Below are 17,723 nucleotides of genomic sequence, written 5' to 3' on the forward strand. Positions count from 1 at the left end.
ACAATATATTCAGAACAATGTAAGTCAGGTTCTGTGCTTTCATTTTTTTTTCTAATGCTATGTTAATTAGTCTGAACCATCTTGTTGAAATGTATTCAAGGTCAGCACTGCATGCTGAGCTGCTGGTGTTACTGTATTACTTTTCCTGTTAAGGCTTGCTTGATTTGAATGAAGAGAGTGCAGCCACCTGGCAGTGACACGCTGCTTACCCTGTACTTCTGCTTCTGAATGTCAGGGAATCATACAGCAGCTGCTGGCAAGCAAACGCTTTGCATGTTACAGCATTCATGCTTTTGCTAGTGGCTTGATCACAAAATCTTTGTCATCCAGGACAGTGTAAGTAGACATCTCATGAAAACTGAAATGAATCAAGCCACAGAAGTTATGATTAAATTGTTTGCTCATATGACTACTTTAATGCTTGTAATTATGCAGAATGTAGTGTTAGTTATGTATATTTGTAATGAGCTAATAGAATGAAAAAATCCCTGTGTTTTAATACATTATACCATATGTTTGATCTCTTTCCGTGAACACGGGGAATCAAACTGCATGAGTGTGTTCTTCTGTTGCATAAAGGAGAGAGCAAATAAGAAGTTGTTCCTCTTTCACTTATGTAAGTAGGTTCCATATTAGCAAGTAGAGGGGAGAAGGTGAAATATTTTTATGCCTGTAAGCTAGACTTCAACTAATACAAGTGCTGTTATGTGTAATCTCTTAATTTATGTGGGTAACAAACTCAAGGGTGAGATGACCCAGATCTGATTGCGATCTTGAACCAGCATAAAGCAGATGGACAGCAGCAGCTCTGTGTGCAGCCACTGCACTGGTATCAGCCTGAGATCAGGATCAGAAACATTTACATATTCGAGATAAGAAGGTGAAACTTTATATTTTGTTTTTCTAGTTTTGAAAGAACTGTAAGGGAAACCATATCTTAAATGAGTTTCTACCTTTCATTTTCCTACCATTTTTCTTGTACTGTGAATTATGAAAAAAGGCTACGTTTTTTTGCTCTAACAGAACTTTCTCTGATCAGTACCTCTGCTACTGATGGTGTACAGTTAAGACTCTATAATAAGTATACAATAGGGCATCTCTACTCTTTGGACAGTGAACAGGATATTCAGAACTGAGGGCTGTCAGCATCTGGAATTAGCACTTGTTACCTCTGCATTTGGGACAGACAAACATACTAATTTAATGATGAATTTTTGGCTCTCTTTAATTTTGAAATGTGGGGAAATAACTGTGAAAATTATACCCTAAGAGAAAAAAGGCTCATAGCTTTTGCTCAGTTACAATGGGTGTCCTTAACATAAAGTCATGAAGTATGAGATTTTCTTATGGAACTGAAGGTACCATCTGAATGCAGATGAAGATTCAAACAAATTAGTTAGCTAAAATAAATAATAAAATGTGACCAGGTGGTGTAAGGCAAGGCTGCAGCACAACAGGATATTAGAATTATGCAGCCTTTTAAAGGAAGGTAAGATAATGCAGAGGCATTGCAGAAGATTTTAGAATTGAGCTAGGCATCAGATTATGCTTCCTTCTTATATGGTTTTAGGCAAATAACTGAAACTCTAGTCTTCAATTTCCCGTATATATGAATACAATGAGATAGTGTTTCCTACTTGCATTAGAAAAGTGAATGTTTGTTTCTCAAAAAATTGTGTAGTTCATTAACACTGTATGTTTTTATGTGGAGCAGGATGTTAAGATATGCCATTTGAAGAAATGTTTTTGTGGCCTGCTGAAAGGAAAATCTTTTCTTGAGTCCAAATTGAAATTCTTACATGTGAGCAACCTTTATCTATAAGGTGGTTCAATAAAAAGTTATCAAATAAATGTTTTAGTTTGTAGGGGATACTGAAGAAGTACTTGTTTTTCTCGGGGGCAACTTTTTTGTACCCTACTTTTATGTTATAGCACTCCATTGCTGAGAATCTTATTAACATAATCATCCATTACTTTTTAAAATTTCCAGATAGGATATATTTTTATTTCATATGATCAAATTTTGTGTTTGGATTGCCTGAGTGTATATAATCTTCTGAATATGTGAAAATAATTACTGTGCAAATTGCTTGGTAATCTTCCATACAGTTTCACCAGAGGAAGCAAAAAATATAGGAATAAGAAATAAATAAACAAAGGAACTCGAATTTGAGGCCACCTCCCATTTCTAGGTTTTTTTGTTTGTTTGTTTGCTTGTTTGCTTTGGTCATATTGAGTACAAAGCAGAAACAAAACTTGGATAAGCAGAACAAACAGGAATGTGGACCAGTGTTGAGTGGCTGTCCTCTCAGTTCCTTTCAAACCAGCACATACCTCTGGGGCAGAGATCCTCTATCTGAAAACAAAACTTGGACAAAGTGCAAATCCTTCATTTCCTGAAATCTCTTTGTTTAGGCCAACAAACATGCAGGTCAGCATGGAGGTTATGGAACTGAAATTGAACACCATCTCCTTTTTCTTGGTCAATGAAGTGTAATTTGAGTCTTCTGCTTGTGTATCCTGCTTGCAGAACTGTCTCTGAAAACAAAGACTGGACACTGGTTCCTGGAGATATCCGAGCATGAAATGTTTTTACTGCCAATGGTCAGCTCAGTGCTGTGCAGTTTAAGGAGGCTGTGTGTAAATTTGCTGTGTTGGTTAAAGTGTGGTTAGAGTCAACTGGCGCTGTTGCTGTGTAGCTATCTTGAAAGAAAAATAAAGGAATGAAGTTTGAGGTCTGCAAATGTTCAGTATCTTATAACAGCTCTTCTTGGGCTGGCAATAAGTGAATCTCTCTAGAAAATCAAGTCCGCAAAGACTCTTCAGTGGCTGATAACTGTGAAGTTTTACACAAGACTGGCCCCAAATACAGATTAAGGAGCAGTAGATATAATTGCCGTTGATATCTAGTGGTATTTTCAGATGTGTAAGAGACTGAATTTGTAACTTGTGCTTTATCTGGGAGATACAGCATACAAATATGTATGGTGTTTTGACTTGAATATCTTTGCTGTGTCTCTGCACATTTTTAGATAGGGAGAAGCTAGTGGATAGAAACTGCTGCCAATAGTGTTTTGTTTAGCTACATTTCAGGATGCTAATTAATAATTAGGTTTTACTGATTATTCTCTAGGATGAAATTAGATCTATACTTTAAGCAAACATTTTTGCTTGTTTTTACTGATGGGTTTGTTAGATGGGATTTGAGTGCATCTGGGCCCAATCATGTACCTCTTCCCCAAGTGCCTAATTCAATTGATTGGGTTGTTTAGTAACAAGAAATAGGATGCTAGCGGGATCTTAATTGTTTAATCTAACCACGACACAGTCATTAGGAGTAATATGTAGAGGTAGATCAAAGCTTACATCTTTGTGTTTGAACAGAAATGCTAGAGAAGGAAAGAGGTACTTCTTACTAGTGAGTCAGTATGTGATATTGTACAATTCTTGCCGAAGAATTGCTACTTGGCATAACTCACATGTAAAAGTCATGCCACAGCATAGTAACAAAAAAATTAGCTGTCAGTTTTCTCATATGTGATTGAATTACAACGCTCATGTTAAAAGTTGATGTAATTGATATATCCTTCTGTTCTATTATAGGTTACACCCGTTTTACTTAGACTACAAGACAAAGATTTCTTGAAAATTGAGATCTTCAGGTAAGGACAGAACTCATTTTTAAACAAATGTGGACTTAAGAAAGAAAAATATTGCCAGCATTAACTGAACACAGAGAGTAGTTACTGTTTGTGATCTAGACTTTGAAAAGCTGAAGAAAAGTCACTTGAGATGCATTGAAAGTGGTGCAAGCTATAGAAAACAGACTACTTGAAAAAGACACAGATATACACTTTTGGATGGTTTTACTATTTTGAATGCTTTGTACCTAGCATATCTTTTGAGGAAGGAATGGTAAAGAGCTGTCTTCAGACAGAAAAATGAGAGTGGGTTGAGAAGGTGAGTCATGGGTAGCTCTCTGATACCAGGTTTTAGCAAAATGACTGGTGCAGATTGCTTGTTGTAGTCTCTCTCTTATGTTTTGGGGAGCTTTGGTGGACTCAAACTTCGTGTTCAGGAACTGTTCTTAGTCCCCTAGGGATTGTTGCTAAATAATAGTAAGTCCAGTAACTGAAGTTGTCCTTGTTTGACTGATCTCTCCCCTGGGATAAACAAGCAGTAGCTCTGCAGAGCGAAAAATCAGCAGCTCTTTGTTTATACAATCTGTTAAAATGCCTGCTTTGTGCATAAGAATTCAGGCATTTTCAAGACAACTGTTGAAAGATTAAATATTTTTTTCGTTATGGGAACAGTCCCAATTTGCTGGAGATGGCCATGTAAAGGCACATACCTACAGCTGACATAGAACGTAAGTCTTTATACTTTCTCACATTTCTCACATAAAGTGGGGGGCGTTGTGCATATTTTTACTTCTAATACAGACTAGTACAATGCGAGTGAGCAGCTCATTTATTTATGAGTAAGAGAAAAATCCACTAATACGATAGCCATTTGCAAAACATATGAAGTTAGTGTTTAAAACTTTCAATGCAGCATTCCAAGGGAATTAAAACTTTCTGAGCTGCTTGATCTGCAAAACCTTTGCCATCTTTTCAGTTTATACTGCTTATAAACATATTTCTCATCTTAAAGCTTGTAAACACAATACAGAAAGTTTTTGAAATTGGATAATTAAATCTTTCCATGCATAGATAACTCTTCTTGACCCCTTAATATTCTGTTACCTTGCTGAAGTATCATAAAGAGCCTGAAATAGAAAAACTGCGTTGAAACTCCTTTGGGCTTGCATTCTTGGAACATATCCTAGAGCAATTTCATGACTTAATTTGCATTTGGTGTTGGGGAATTTATAAGGCTCTGGTGCTTTGTTACTTGTGCCTAGGTTTTGAAAGGAGAAGAATGAATGCCTGTTAAGTTCGAAATAAAATTGAAGCCTTTTCTTATAAACATGGATGTGTTATCACTGAGGTGCCAGTTAGTTCATGGAGGTATTCAGAAGACTAGAAGCTGTTATCTTCCAAAGCTTACAAGTTATAGAAATTAAGGACAAACTTTTCAATTTTAATATTCATTTTTACAGAAATCAGTTCTACAAAATTTTTAAGACCATTAAAAGTAATCCATTGCTTTTCTGTTGTTTCCTAAATCTTTGTCTTGCCTTGGCTATGGAAAATGATTATTTTTTCTTGTTAGGTATTCAAGTAGGTTTTAAACTAAATTTTAGAATTATTGCATTTTACAATAAACTTTTTAAAATGCAGCTCATTTTGAATCCTTTAAAGGTTACTGATTTGTTTACACTGTGTAGCTGTAAGATAACAAATGCTGGCCCTGCTTCTTCATTATTCTTGTTTGTCTGCTTGTCTGCTTGAAATAAAGAATACGCAAGTAATATTACCAATTTAATTGCATGAACATTGACACTGCATCTTCATAGATGTAGATGTCTTTACTGCTTCACAATGAGGGTCTTCTGAAGGTCGTAGAGTTATTCTATGTTTAAAATGCTTCTCGGAATGAGGAGTTATTTTTGACATCTTGCATTATAAGTTAGGTCACTTCAGTCATTTTAGAAAGAAAATACACTAGTAAGTTGAGCACAGAAAGAACTGTGAATAGGTCCATACTTGTTCTGTGTAATTCTTTGTAATGTTCCTTTTAGTTATTTTTTGCATTAAACTTGCAGATGATACGATAATCTTGAAATTATTTCAAAATGCTGTAGAAGGCTGTCCAGTCTTTGACAATAGCATTTTAACAATTTACCACTCACAACTTAAACCAAACAAATTTTAGCGACCGTTTACATTTTTAACTCACTTCTGTTGTAAAGGATGAAGTAACTCTGTGTTGTATGGCTGTTGTCTGTCATTGCTTTGCAAATATAGGAACTGTTGAACTTCAAAGGCTGTGTATAAATATACTGCACTAAGTTTTGTTTCTTTTTCCTGTCATTTATTATCGACTTTTACAGTAATAATAGGTCTGGTCTTTCATGCATTGTACATCTGAGAAACCTATTTGAGCTTGATTTTGCTTTGAGAAGGATTTAAGCTTAATCATGGTATTCCACAGGTATTTCTTTCATGGAGAGAATAAATTATATAATAACAACTATTAATGATAATGTTAAACCTAATAACTTCAACAGCTGGAATGATTTTTCTGCTAATATTTCACATGGAACCAATACAGCTGAGATAAGGTGTGCCTGGTTCCTTTTATTCCTTATGAGTCATCAGCAGAGCTGAATATCCAACCCCAGCCCTGCAAGCAGCCAGTATTGTGGAATCACCTTGGCAATGTTCAGAAAAATGTTGCTCCATAGCCTGGGCTTGAAACCACCCCGATTCTTGAGCTGGCTTTTAGTAGTTCCACAGAGAGTTATCTTAATGGAGAAAAAGCATCTGAATTCTATTTGCTTTGGGTAAGAAAGACCAGGGAGGTTGTGGAGGAAGGAGGAGGAGGTAGCTGCCATGTGAATGAGCTTTGTAAGCTGGTGTCACAGGCAGGGTTGTGGGGAAAAAAAAAAAAGCGGTATTCCAAGGGAAATGGGAGGGTGAGGACAGGACTGTAGGGGGAGAACTAGGGGAGGGGAGAAGGACAGTACCTTTGGTGGCAACCTGTCAGCTCCACTCAGCTGTCTTTCAAAAATGCTACTTGTATATTGGGAGAAGTCTTCTGGTCTGCTGAGAATAAAACAGTGAATGATGCTTGAGCACCAGACCCCATGAAATATCTCCATCATATCAGTTCTGAAGGATCATATTCCCATAATTTCCCTCCAGCTCAGAATTCTTTTGGAGACTCCTGTTCTCCTGTTCTTCCTTCTCTTCAATCCTTTTGGCAGATTCAATTTGCATTGCGCTCTAGGGAGTTAATTAATTTCCTGTTGGCCCAGACTACAAACCCCTGTACTAAGTGTTGGCGTGTTGTGTTGCATATCGGTGTTGATAAATCTTATTTTTGCATGTTTCAATTACGGCATGTTTGATGTGCTGAAAGATATATCCAAGTGGTGTGTGCTTGCTGAATAAGTGGCACTCAAATGTGAAATCTACTTTAGTAGCAGAGTGAATAATCTTACCCTGTTATAGAACTCAGAGACTTTATAAAAGCAGTTTTTAATTATATGTCTTAGTATTGTAACTTAAAATTAAACTTTCTGAAATTGGAAATCCAGATTTGAGCTGACATCATAACATGTGACCTTCATTAGTTATTGAAAAATTGAAAACATGAGACAAGGGCATTAATTGCTGAATGGTTTATAAGCTTGCCCTGGATGTTCATCTTAAGTGTTAGCACTATTTTATTATATACGATAATAGTTATCATTTATGGGTACTATGTGTGCCTGAGATAAGGCATTCAAACTCATTTTACTCACCTCTAGCTCAAATCTTTTGAACTTTCAATTAAATACATAGAGCTACTTGCATATATAACCTATTGCTTTTAGCAGATCTGGAAATGTGAGCAAAACAGTGCGGGTCTGATTTGGCAGCTAGGCTTGTTGACTCTGGGATTTGTATGCAGCCAGTTTCAGGAGAAAGTGTTAAATGAATGTATTTGTAAATTTATATTCTTTTATTATTAGCAATTTGAATTTTTGTTTGGTAGTAATCCTTACAAAGAAATCTTGAAATCTGGTTGGCAACTATCCTGCAGAAATGGTTGCTGCAGTCTTCAATACAGTTTAATAGAGTGCAATGTCTTGTGTGATATGTGTAACTGACAAGGGCTGTAATCAAACTTATTTTCAGGTGACTTGATAGTTATAACTTTAAGCCAATTTGCAGCTACATTCATTTTTTGGAGTCTCAAGATATTTTCCTTAATTTTGTTTGTAGCTGGTATTCTATAACTGACATAATAAGGTACAAAATTTGATAGTTTGAAAAAGAAGTTTAAGACTGTCATATTAACATTTACTCAATTTCAAATCTAGAATGCTTATTTCTAAAATATATTCACTTTGCATGTAGCATTGTCTGTGTATTTCAGAATATCCAAGATTTGAAATCATATGTAGTTGACTTCATTGTATTTTGGTAAAACAGGAGAGAAAGTAGGACCTCTGCTTTCCACACTGTTCACAGCTGCTGTAGAGCTGAGGATCTGTTTTCTCATCTTGGAGAATACAGCTCTTGCTCTCAAAGTTAAAATTGCCTGTGTTATTTGCATCTGTTGTATTTTGGTCTGTGTATGTCTCCTGTGACTTTAAAAGATTAAACATGATCATTCTTTCTGTACTTTTCTAGCATCACAATATGCTAAAGTCGGCTTGAATATTTAAAAAGTGGGGTCAAAATATGATCTTGCATTAGCAGAAATATATGCATGTTGAGCCAGGTGCCATTGCATACTGTTGCAAGCCAAAGAGGCTTGTGGTTTGTTATATTGACCCCGGTCCCTCCAAATGAAATCTCGGAATGCAGCAAATGTGTTGATGAAGCAAGGACATGCTTTTATTTACTAAAAGGTGGATGAGTGAGAGAGGAAGAAGAAAAGGAGGAAAACTAAAAGAAGTCACCACTGCAGATCCCAAGATGTCCTGAGGGTCTGTTCTCCTCTTTCTAGAGTGTTGAGGATGTGATGGGCTGAGCGCTGCTGGCTGTGGGTTTGGCAGTGCCTTTTATGCCTTATGATGATCCCCTCCAACTGGGTCAGGAGCTGTTGCCAGGCAGAGACTGTCCAGCATCTCGTGCTGTGCATGTGCCGCACTGTCTGTGCTTCTCCCTTTGCATGGTGGTGGTCAGGCAGGGTGGAAAAGTGGTGAGGGCCAGGAGACAGCCTTAAGCAAAATGGCTAACTCCTTGCTGCTGCTTTGCTCTTGCACACGTGTGTTTGTTCTGTACCATTCAATAGAGTGTTACTGTACAATTTTTTTTTGTTCTGAGGCCTTCTCAAGATTAGTTTTGTTTCACTAGTCACCAGTTAGCTGTGAGCCTGTCTCTTAACCAGTGGGAAAGAGAGCAGGAATTTACAATATTACAGTTCCATCTATTGTCACAGAGTCTGAGCCAGGAACAAATAAACAGGTTTGGCAAACATTTTCATGGCACCATCAGAAAATCCTTTCTGGTGATATTCTTAGGGGGTAAGGTGTAGCTTAACAGAAATGGGGCAACGTTTGGTGGTTGAGATAGGCAGATTACTACCAAATTTATCTGCTCTCCACCATAAACTTTTTATCTTTTTAATATACTCCAGAGAAGAGAAAGCATAATGTTTGAGGAAGCCTTGTTCTATTCAGATTGAGGAGAGGCACGCAAACAAGCTGCAGCAAGATGTGCAAACTTGCCATGGCTCAAAAGTAGCATCACATAGTTAGAATGTCTGATCAGTAATTTTAGCTGATTTCAGCCAAACTGAGGCCTGGATTGTGCACCTTCTAACTGTGTGTTTTAATTCCCTACTTAGGAAAAATATATCACCCTGACCCCCATACCCCCACCCCTGCAAAAAAGCAAATCACCTTTTGTCTCCTTTGTCAATGAGAGAGCTCCTATGTGGCTTAAGCCTGTGATTTCATAAAGATTTAAATGCTTTCATAGGTGAAAATGAGATTATTTGAAAGTGAGCTGGCTGTAGCTTTTGTATTTTGCTTTATTGGATAGTTCCAGTAGTAAACGTAATTTATTGAAGGAAACCTACGAAATGACTTTAGTTGCCTGTTCTGAATGATATTTTTTAAAGAACTCTGCTCTTTGCTTGTTTTTATTTTAATGTAAGGTACATGGTGCAACTTGTATACGCGTATTGTCTGAAGGATTTGAATGGCCTGCCTGTCTGATTCATTTTAATAGATTCCAGCCTTTTTCCATGACGTCATTATTATAACAGCCTTCCTAGCAAATATGAACAGCTGCTGTGTATTTTTTTCTGTGTTTTATATTAAAGCAGTAACAGCTTTTCCATTCTCTACCAGTGACAGCAATAGTCTTGTCTAATGTAGAACAAAATGAAAAAAAGTTAAAAGTAAGGATCTGTGATGCTGTTAACAGGCCAGTAATGTAACAGGTCCCCATGTATGAATCGTTTCATAATGCAATAAGGGATTACTTATGCTGCTGTCATACTGGTCAAAGGTTGGTCCCATTTCCTTCTGCCTCTCCTCTGACCCAAACTGTGCATTAAAGTTGATAAAAACAGTGTTGTACTCAGCTTCCAGGCCCAGAAGGCAATTTGTGTGAAGTATGTTACTGTAGTCTTTTTTTTTTCCTAAATATCATTATTATGTTGACTGCATGTAGAGGTTTTAAAATTCTTGTCAATTCTTATAGTTCAGGTCAAGGAGACTTGCTTCACTCTGTGCATCTAGAGTTCAGTGATGCCATGGAGGCCACTTTATGGAGAGGCTGTAATACTGAATAAAACTAGGAATTTGTTGCTATCACTGTTATGTCTAATTTCCTATCACTCCTTCTAAGTTAAGGTGGCAGAGGATACAGGCGCTCATATTGTTGTAGTGCATTTTGTCTGGGATGCCTCGACTGGAGTCTCGGTATCTTGTTGGTGATATGCATGAACTGAACTTGGGTCTCTGTGTTCCAGTAAACAATATCTGCATTTAATGTGACAAAAATAGAAAGTATATCCAAAACACCCCCTTGACATGTCCCTAGATAGACAGCTGCAGTGCTACACAGAACAGCAAGATGCTTGTTGATCAGCCAGCTCATGTCTCACCTCGATCCACCTGATGCCTGGAGTAAGGAGACAACCACTGGTAATTGCTGTTCAGTGACCAGTAGCCTGACTGGGGCATGACCTGGCTCACAGACTTGCCAAGCCTCATGGAGAAACATGGCCACAAAAAGATAGGCAATCAATTAATGCTGTTACCTTAGCTGTCTTTTGCAATGCTTTCTTTGTGTGGAAGAAGATCCAGCAGCTAAGTGCCTCTCATGTCTCCATGATGCAGAGGGATTGCTTGTACACCAAGTAGGTGGTTCTGAGACAGCTGAAGATACTAAGAGAAAATCAATGCTAACCTTGCAACATGAAGCTAGATAAGGAGTATATTGTTCCTGTCTATGGTATTAATCAAATGATGCCCATTTTGTGGCTGCATATAGAGAAATAATTTCATAAAAAAAATAACTTCAATGCCTTCTGGGGTTTATCAGTTACAAACCATTCTTGTTATCTAAGAGGAACCTTACAAAAGGTGCCTGACTTTTCTACAAACGTATCCTAAAGCAGATGTAATACTAATATTCAATATAGCAAAACATATGGAAATTACCTTCTGATTTCTAAATGCAGAAAGAGTAATTCAGGAGGTGAAGTATGAGGTGGCTGCCTACCGAAAAGAAGTTATTCTTTTAAACATTTGACACTCTGTTGTACCCAGTGACTAATGTTTGGTGTCCGTTACTATGGCTTTTGTGCCAAACAATACTCTGGGTAGGAGGACACTTTAAAAACATTCCTATTTTTGATGGTATGGATGGTATGATTAGAAAAATTCCAGTTTCATTCTAAATGTAAATATCTTATGAAGGCTCTTCTTATCATTCTCTTATTAAAATTGGAAGAAATAAAAAAAAAAAATCAGATGTCTAGTAGAACAAAATCTAATTTTTGTGTTTTTTTTTTTTTAAGACGATTAGAAAGCAAATGAAGAAACACCATGTTACACAAAATATTTTCAGATTATGGTTTTTTATCATTACTCTTCTGCCTTGAGGAAGTTTCTCAAATCATTGTCATTAGACTAAAGTTCATGAATACACAGAAATTTGCAGTCACTTACCTGTGCTAAGTGCAGAAATTAATTTTTTCCTTCCCCTTTCTTTAACTCCATATTGTTTTAGGAAGTTTTGCTTTCTGGCATTGCACTTATAGCCAATTTGGCTTATATGTGGTGTAAAACAAAGTTTTGAACTAGTTCTTATCAGTAAATAAACTTCATTACGGAACTGTTTGTTCATTCCTCCCCCCAAATTTTTTCAGAGAGTAATTGTTATTTGCATAAATATAAATTTTAATTTTAAGACTTTAGATTTTAATTTTTAGATTTTAAATACATGTTAGAAGTAAATACTAGCTAGCTTACAAAAGTTTTGTCTAAAAAAATAAAGATATTTTATACTCTTTTTGTTTTTAAAAATGAAAGTCTTCAGCCATCCTCCAGTGATGATACATTTTACTATGGAAAAGGATTATGCATTAGTTATAACTTACAATATGTAGAGCATGAAGTTGTTCAATGGTAACAATTGCATCTGTTTGATCTATAAGGCAAAGCAAAATTATGGGGGAATTCCATGAAAATTAATATATTTAATCTATGTTCCATCACTGAATCAAATATAGCTCATGTGTTTGTAATTTGAATATAAAGAGATCTGGAAAATAAATGTCCTGCCTTTCATGAAAGATGTTTTATGTTTTGCTGTTTAGAACTCTGAAATAAAACTCAATGTATCTTGGTAAGAGAACGTTCCCCAAAAATGTACTTCACTGAAGAATTACCTGTCTTTTTCCAATTGAGAGCCCTCTTAGAAGGATTAAACTGAAATGGCTTTGCTAATGAAAGCATGTTTGAGTGAGAGGAAATGGCAATGAAAAGTTTTTAAATTCAGTACATTCATTCTATAAATTAATGCTAGTAAATTGTTTTTCTCATGTTACAGTACAGCGTTTATCAATTAGATTTGTACTAAAGCTAATAATGGACTCTGAAAAGGAAAACTATATTTTAGACAAATGTACATTTTCAGATATTTATTGCACATCCTGGTTACATTCCCTGAGCATGAAGCATGTCAGTCAACTGTTTCACCTGTTCTGTCAGAAACAATCAAAATATCAAAATATGTGAGATAGGAAGGCCCACAGCATTTGAAAGGCTTTCTTTCTGTGAGTGTTTCTCTGCTATATAAGCATGTTCCTCATGATAAGTCCTTTAGGGAGTAGTGTGTGTTGGAGTACCACTTGCCAAGTTCAGTACTTATCAGTCTGTCAGTGTTACCATAATATAGGGGAGAATCTGTGGAGGAAAATAATTTGATCTCATTAGTCCTATTAAAAATCTTCTGTGAGTGAGATTGATTTGATAATGCTTTGTAATCAGTGGTTGCCTTTAAAACCAGTAGCCTGTTCACTGTGAAATAAATTGACGCCTGTTAAACAAAAAGTTTCTGAACAAAAGTCAATACTGCAAGGCATCGTTACAACAAAAAGTCATAGTGTCTCTGTTGTAGCCTCAGTGTTAATCAGGACGGGTTTTTAGGAAGAGGTAATATTTTTTATTAGATTTATCATTCTAGCTAAGAAAAAAAAAACACAGACTTTCAGGCAACCAAGCCTTTATTCAAGTCTGTGGAAGAAAGGCTTTCTGTGCCCAAAAGCTTGTCTGTTTTCCAACTGATCCGTTGCTCTAAGGAAATATATTGCTTCTCCTTGACTGAAACGTTAGCATTCTTGTTGGCCCTGCTAGTAGGGGAGCCAGCTGTTGCATGGGCATGATGTTTTGTTGAATTTCTTATCTTGTAACTCTGCTCGTGCTTTACCTGCCCTGCACTTCTTAGACATTGGGTCCTCCCTATGGGCAGTAAAGGAGAAAATGTTCCTGTACAAAGATGACTACTCAGACTGATAATATTCAGCAGAGAGTTGATGGCTTTTCTCTGCTTTGAACTTTGCACAAAAAAGGGAATTTTGCCCTTTGTGGGATCTTTTTCCTCCTTGCTGCTTGTGAGATGTACATCCCTATCTCCTGTTAGTTCTAATCTTGCTTGTTTGGCCTGCCTATGTGCTGGAAGGGTTACAGAAGAGAAAATCCTTCCCTGGGCATCCCCCTGCTTTTTAATGGGTTTGATTTGTGATGTGCCATGATGCTCCACCAGTGGCTGCTCAAAAGTCTCTTGCCTGATGTTAGAAAGGACCCACCAGACACAAAATAGAAGACAAAAATATTTGGTGTCTTGATGGAAAGTGAGTCTAAAGGGGTCTGCTGTAACATAAAAAACAAAAGGAGCAGTGTTTCCACCTAGTGCGCCAAAAATCTTGGAGTCAAATGTGAAAAATGTTTATAGTGTTGTATAGTTTTATTGCTACAGACTGAGGGAAAACGGCTTATAGAATGACTTTCAGGAACTATACTGTGTACCAGTGGGCTGTCAAATAGAGGACAGAGGAATACCTCTCTTTGCTGTAGGGTGGGACTGGGGAATCTGTAGTTGTACTCAGCTTTCTTGCACTGTATATGAGAATAAATGCTGGTTTTAGATTCACTGAGGTTCTAAATTCACAGGGATGAGTTTGGCCGTAGTGCCAAAGAGTGTGTGGGTACTTGAGGGCACGAGCCCCCATGGAGCACTGGAAGCAGCACCTGTAGGACTGTGGCCTTTCCCCCAGTCCCATATAAACCTGCTTATTGGGATTTAGTGTTTATCTGCTGTTCTTGAGCTATGTTTTGCCTGGGTTTCCTTGGCATAACATACACTACCATGTTCAGAGTGGTTACTGCTTTCTGGACCATGCATGTGTGCTGTAGTTCTAGTATCATTCTTGGTAGGAATAGCCTCATTTGGAGCAATAAATGTTATTAAAATGAAGAAGCTCAGTTGCAAGCTCATCAGTAACCTTTGTTTAGTATTTTTTGCTGTCTTCACCACAGTCACAGTACTACACTAATTCCTGTTAGCTGCTGAAGACTAATAGCAGGCTGAAGCCAGGGTGGCTGTGGAGTTCTCAGGCAGTCTGGCACTTTTTGCTGCTGCAGCTAAGGAACAGACTGCGCTTCCAGCCTGCTGTAGAATGAGGTGTGACTGAGTCGTCCTGTCTCCTTGAGGAGCTAGACCGGGGCACGAGACTGAGGCCAGGGCCTGAAAAATGTATCCTGTGCTTTTATGCCAGGGCATACTTGAGCTGCTGTGCTCCCTGTTTTGTTCAGAGGCAGTGATTAAGGAAGACTTGGATTTAAACATGAAGATGGATATTTGCATGTTAGGTAGACTAAAAAATAAGCGTGGGAAGAAAAGTGTGGAGGAACAAAATGTTATAACTGCATTTTCTCAGATACCTTTTTTGTGGTGTGTTATGTGTCCATTGCTTTTTGGTATCTGGAAGAGGAATTTATTCTTTGTTTGCTCTCAGTTGCTGTGAACTGGTCCACATTTTCCTTCAGATCCCTTAATATCCTTAAGAATTTTGACTTAACATCTGTCAACGCTGACCATCTAACAGACCCTGATATGCTGAGTCCTCTAAGCTATGTGCTTTGAATCCCATCCTACCCGGGTCCTTTGGATGGATGGCTTTGCTACCTTCAGACTGGGATGAGCAGATGAGGGAGATGCTTCTTAGTATCTTACTGTCTCCAAGTAAAAAGTGAAAAACTTGAAAACTTGAAAAAAGTCCAACACCTATCACATTGTAACAAAGCCTTCTGTTGTAGCAAAGAAGGTGGTAGCTGTCCTTTCTACTTCGAGTTCTGTCATAGTGGGAGCAATCATGTTCCCATTGCTGTTCACCTTCCCACAAGCAGCCTGGCCTTGATGCTGTCTTTGCACCTTGCCTGGTTCTTATTGGCTGCTGTGATCAGCCAGTTTGGCATAGTTCTCTGCAGCTGAAGAGGTATCCAAAATTGTTTACTTGCTTGCAAATGTGAGAATCCAGCTGTAATATTTATTCCCCATTCATGTTTAGAAGATCATTTTGCAGCCAAAATAAAGCTTAAAATGTGGAGACCTATCCACACGCTTCACTTGACAAATGCCAAGTGTTTTGCTTTCAAGCTTTGATTAAAGAGCATCCATTGAGGCCCAGGAGTGGAATAGAAAAGCAGTGAACATATAGTGTGAATTACTGCTTGGTAGCCGGAATACAAGTAGAACAAAATAGTTCACTTGGAAGGGACCTACAAATATCATGAAATCCACCTGCCTGAATACTTTAGGGCTAATCAAAAGGTAAAACATATGATTAATATATATAGCGACAACCAAAAACACAAGGTGCGAATAATTGGCAGGTATGTCTGAGAAAAGCCAAGGAGAGGGACAAAAAAAAAAAGTGGAGGAAGAGTCTGAATAAGGAGGCCATCATTACTAACAGTCTGTGATGTGTGAGGACTGTGTATGTAGGACAAATCACTGCTATCCAGATCTCTTGAAAAAATAATGAGACACACACACAGCTACCACCAGGAAAGCTTAATGTAGAAGGTCTTCTGTAAATTATGCTTCAGCAATGTGCACAGGGACTCTGAATGTTGAAACTGTGCCTCCCTGAGTATAATTTGAGGTACATGTGGTAGTAATTCAAAGACACTCTATTGCCTTAATTTCTAATGTATGCATCTTGTAGTCTAGTTGAATTTTGCCAAATCTAGGATACCAATAATAAATAATGTCTTTTTACTTTTTTTTCTTTTTCTTTTTTTGCCTACGTAAAGAACTTGGAAGCCATCCTATTGAATCTAAATAGCTTTATAATGATAAAATTCCAGCAATAAAAAAATACAGAAGCAGTGAGAATCAAGTGGAATCTTTTCTTTAGTGTTGCATATAACACTAAAATAAAATATATTTTTTTTATTGCACTCTGGTTTCTACTTAACTACTTTGGGCATTGTCATGTCACAAAATGAAATTCTCTAGATCTGTTTGCTTCAGTAAGCTGAGAGGAAATACAGCCTATGTTCTTCGTAACTTTTCAGAATTTTGCAAAAGGATTTCTTTTTTCTGTCTTTGTTCACAGCAGCATCCTCTTGACAAATGCTTATTTTTTGGAGGGTAGTAAATTAGGTTCATTTCTCTGCTTCAGCAAAATTCTATTTTTCTTATCCGCATATATTACAAGGCGCGGCTCGTCTCTAGTTGCTGTAAAGAATGTGAACTTTGGGAAACCTTAGTACACGTACACTAATTCTACTTCTTAGTATTTGCACTTTGCAAACTCTTCAAGAAACTTTTGTTCTCCAGAAAGTTTTTGGAATGATTCCTTTTCTTAGAACCCTTCCTTATGCATCCTCACAACATTTTGTATCCATGTGTGCTGGAGACTCCTTGCATACCCCTTTTTTTCAGGCCCCTTTTCTTCTGTTGTGAATAATGTACTCATTCCCTAGACATCCTTTCCTCCTCTTAGTTTGGGATTTTTCCTGATTCTTCAGGTGCCTTGGGTGCATAATTTCTCCTCACAGGCATCTTTTTTTTCTGGTAATAATTCAAGAGCTTCTCTGTTCTTCTGCCATGTCCTTCATGTCCCTCTCTCTTTTTATATACTCTGTTTTTTTGTTTTGTTTTGCTGTTTTTTTGTTTGTTTGTTTGTTTTTTAGGAAGAGATGGAACTGCTTTTGTCTAATGTTAGTTCAGTGAGTCACATGTTATCTAATCAGTGGCATTTTCTGGGGGCTTGCAACCTTCTGGTTTAGATTGCATTAAGTATCTGACATTTATCTATTGGACTCTATCATTCCTTCATTGAAAGAGGACAAAGTAACTCCAAACACATTCCTATCACTAGCTATTATGACTAAAATTATTTATCTGTCTCAGATCTCATGGTTACAAAGTGTAAGGCGTTATGTTTATTTATTTATTTAAGTTATCTTACATCTGAACAAAAAATACAGTATTTTTCTAGGCAACGTGATTGAATTGCATGTAATTTTTAGGATGTTCTCTTTTCATGTATGTATTTTATTCCTTTATTTTCTATCTATGAGAAAATGCTGCTTT

At 37.2% G+C, this 17,723-nt stretch overlaps 1 protein-coding gene across 12 annotated transcripts in view; it reads left to right on the plus strand.

Annotated features, from left to right (window-relative positions):
• BMPR1B (bone morphogenetic protein receptor type 1B) overlaps positions 1–17,723 on the plus strand; it is a 235,302-nt gene that overhangs the window by 85,305 nt on the left and 132,274 nt on the right. For all 12 annotated transcript variants that reach the window (XM_048942342.1, XM_048942348.1, XM_048942346.1 and 9 more), the window contains one exon: positions 3,604–3,662. In XM_048942342.1, coding sequence (XP_048798299.1) covers positions 3,604–3,662 — 59 coding nt within the window. The remainder of the gene's footprint in view (positions 1–3,603; positions 3,663–17,723) is intronic.

This window comes from Lagopus muta, chromosome 4, assembly GCF_023343835.1.
Source record: "Lagopus muta isolate bLagMut1 chromosome 4, bLagMut1 primary, whole genome shotgun sequence".
NCBI lineage: Eukaryota > Metazoa > Chordata > Aves > Galliformes > Phasianidae > Lagopus > Lagopus muta.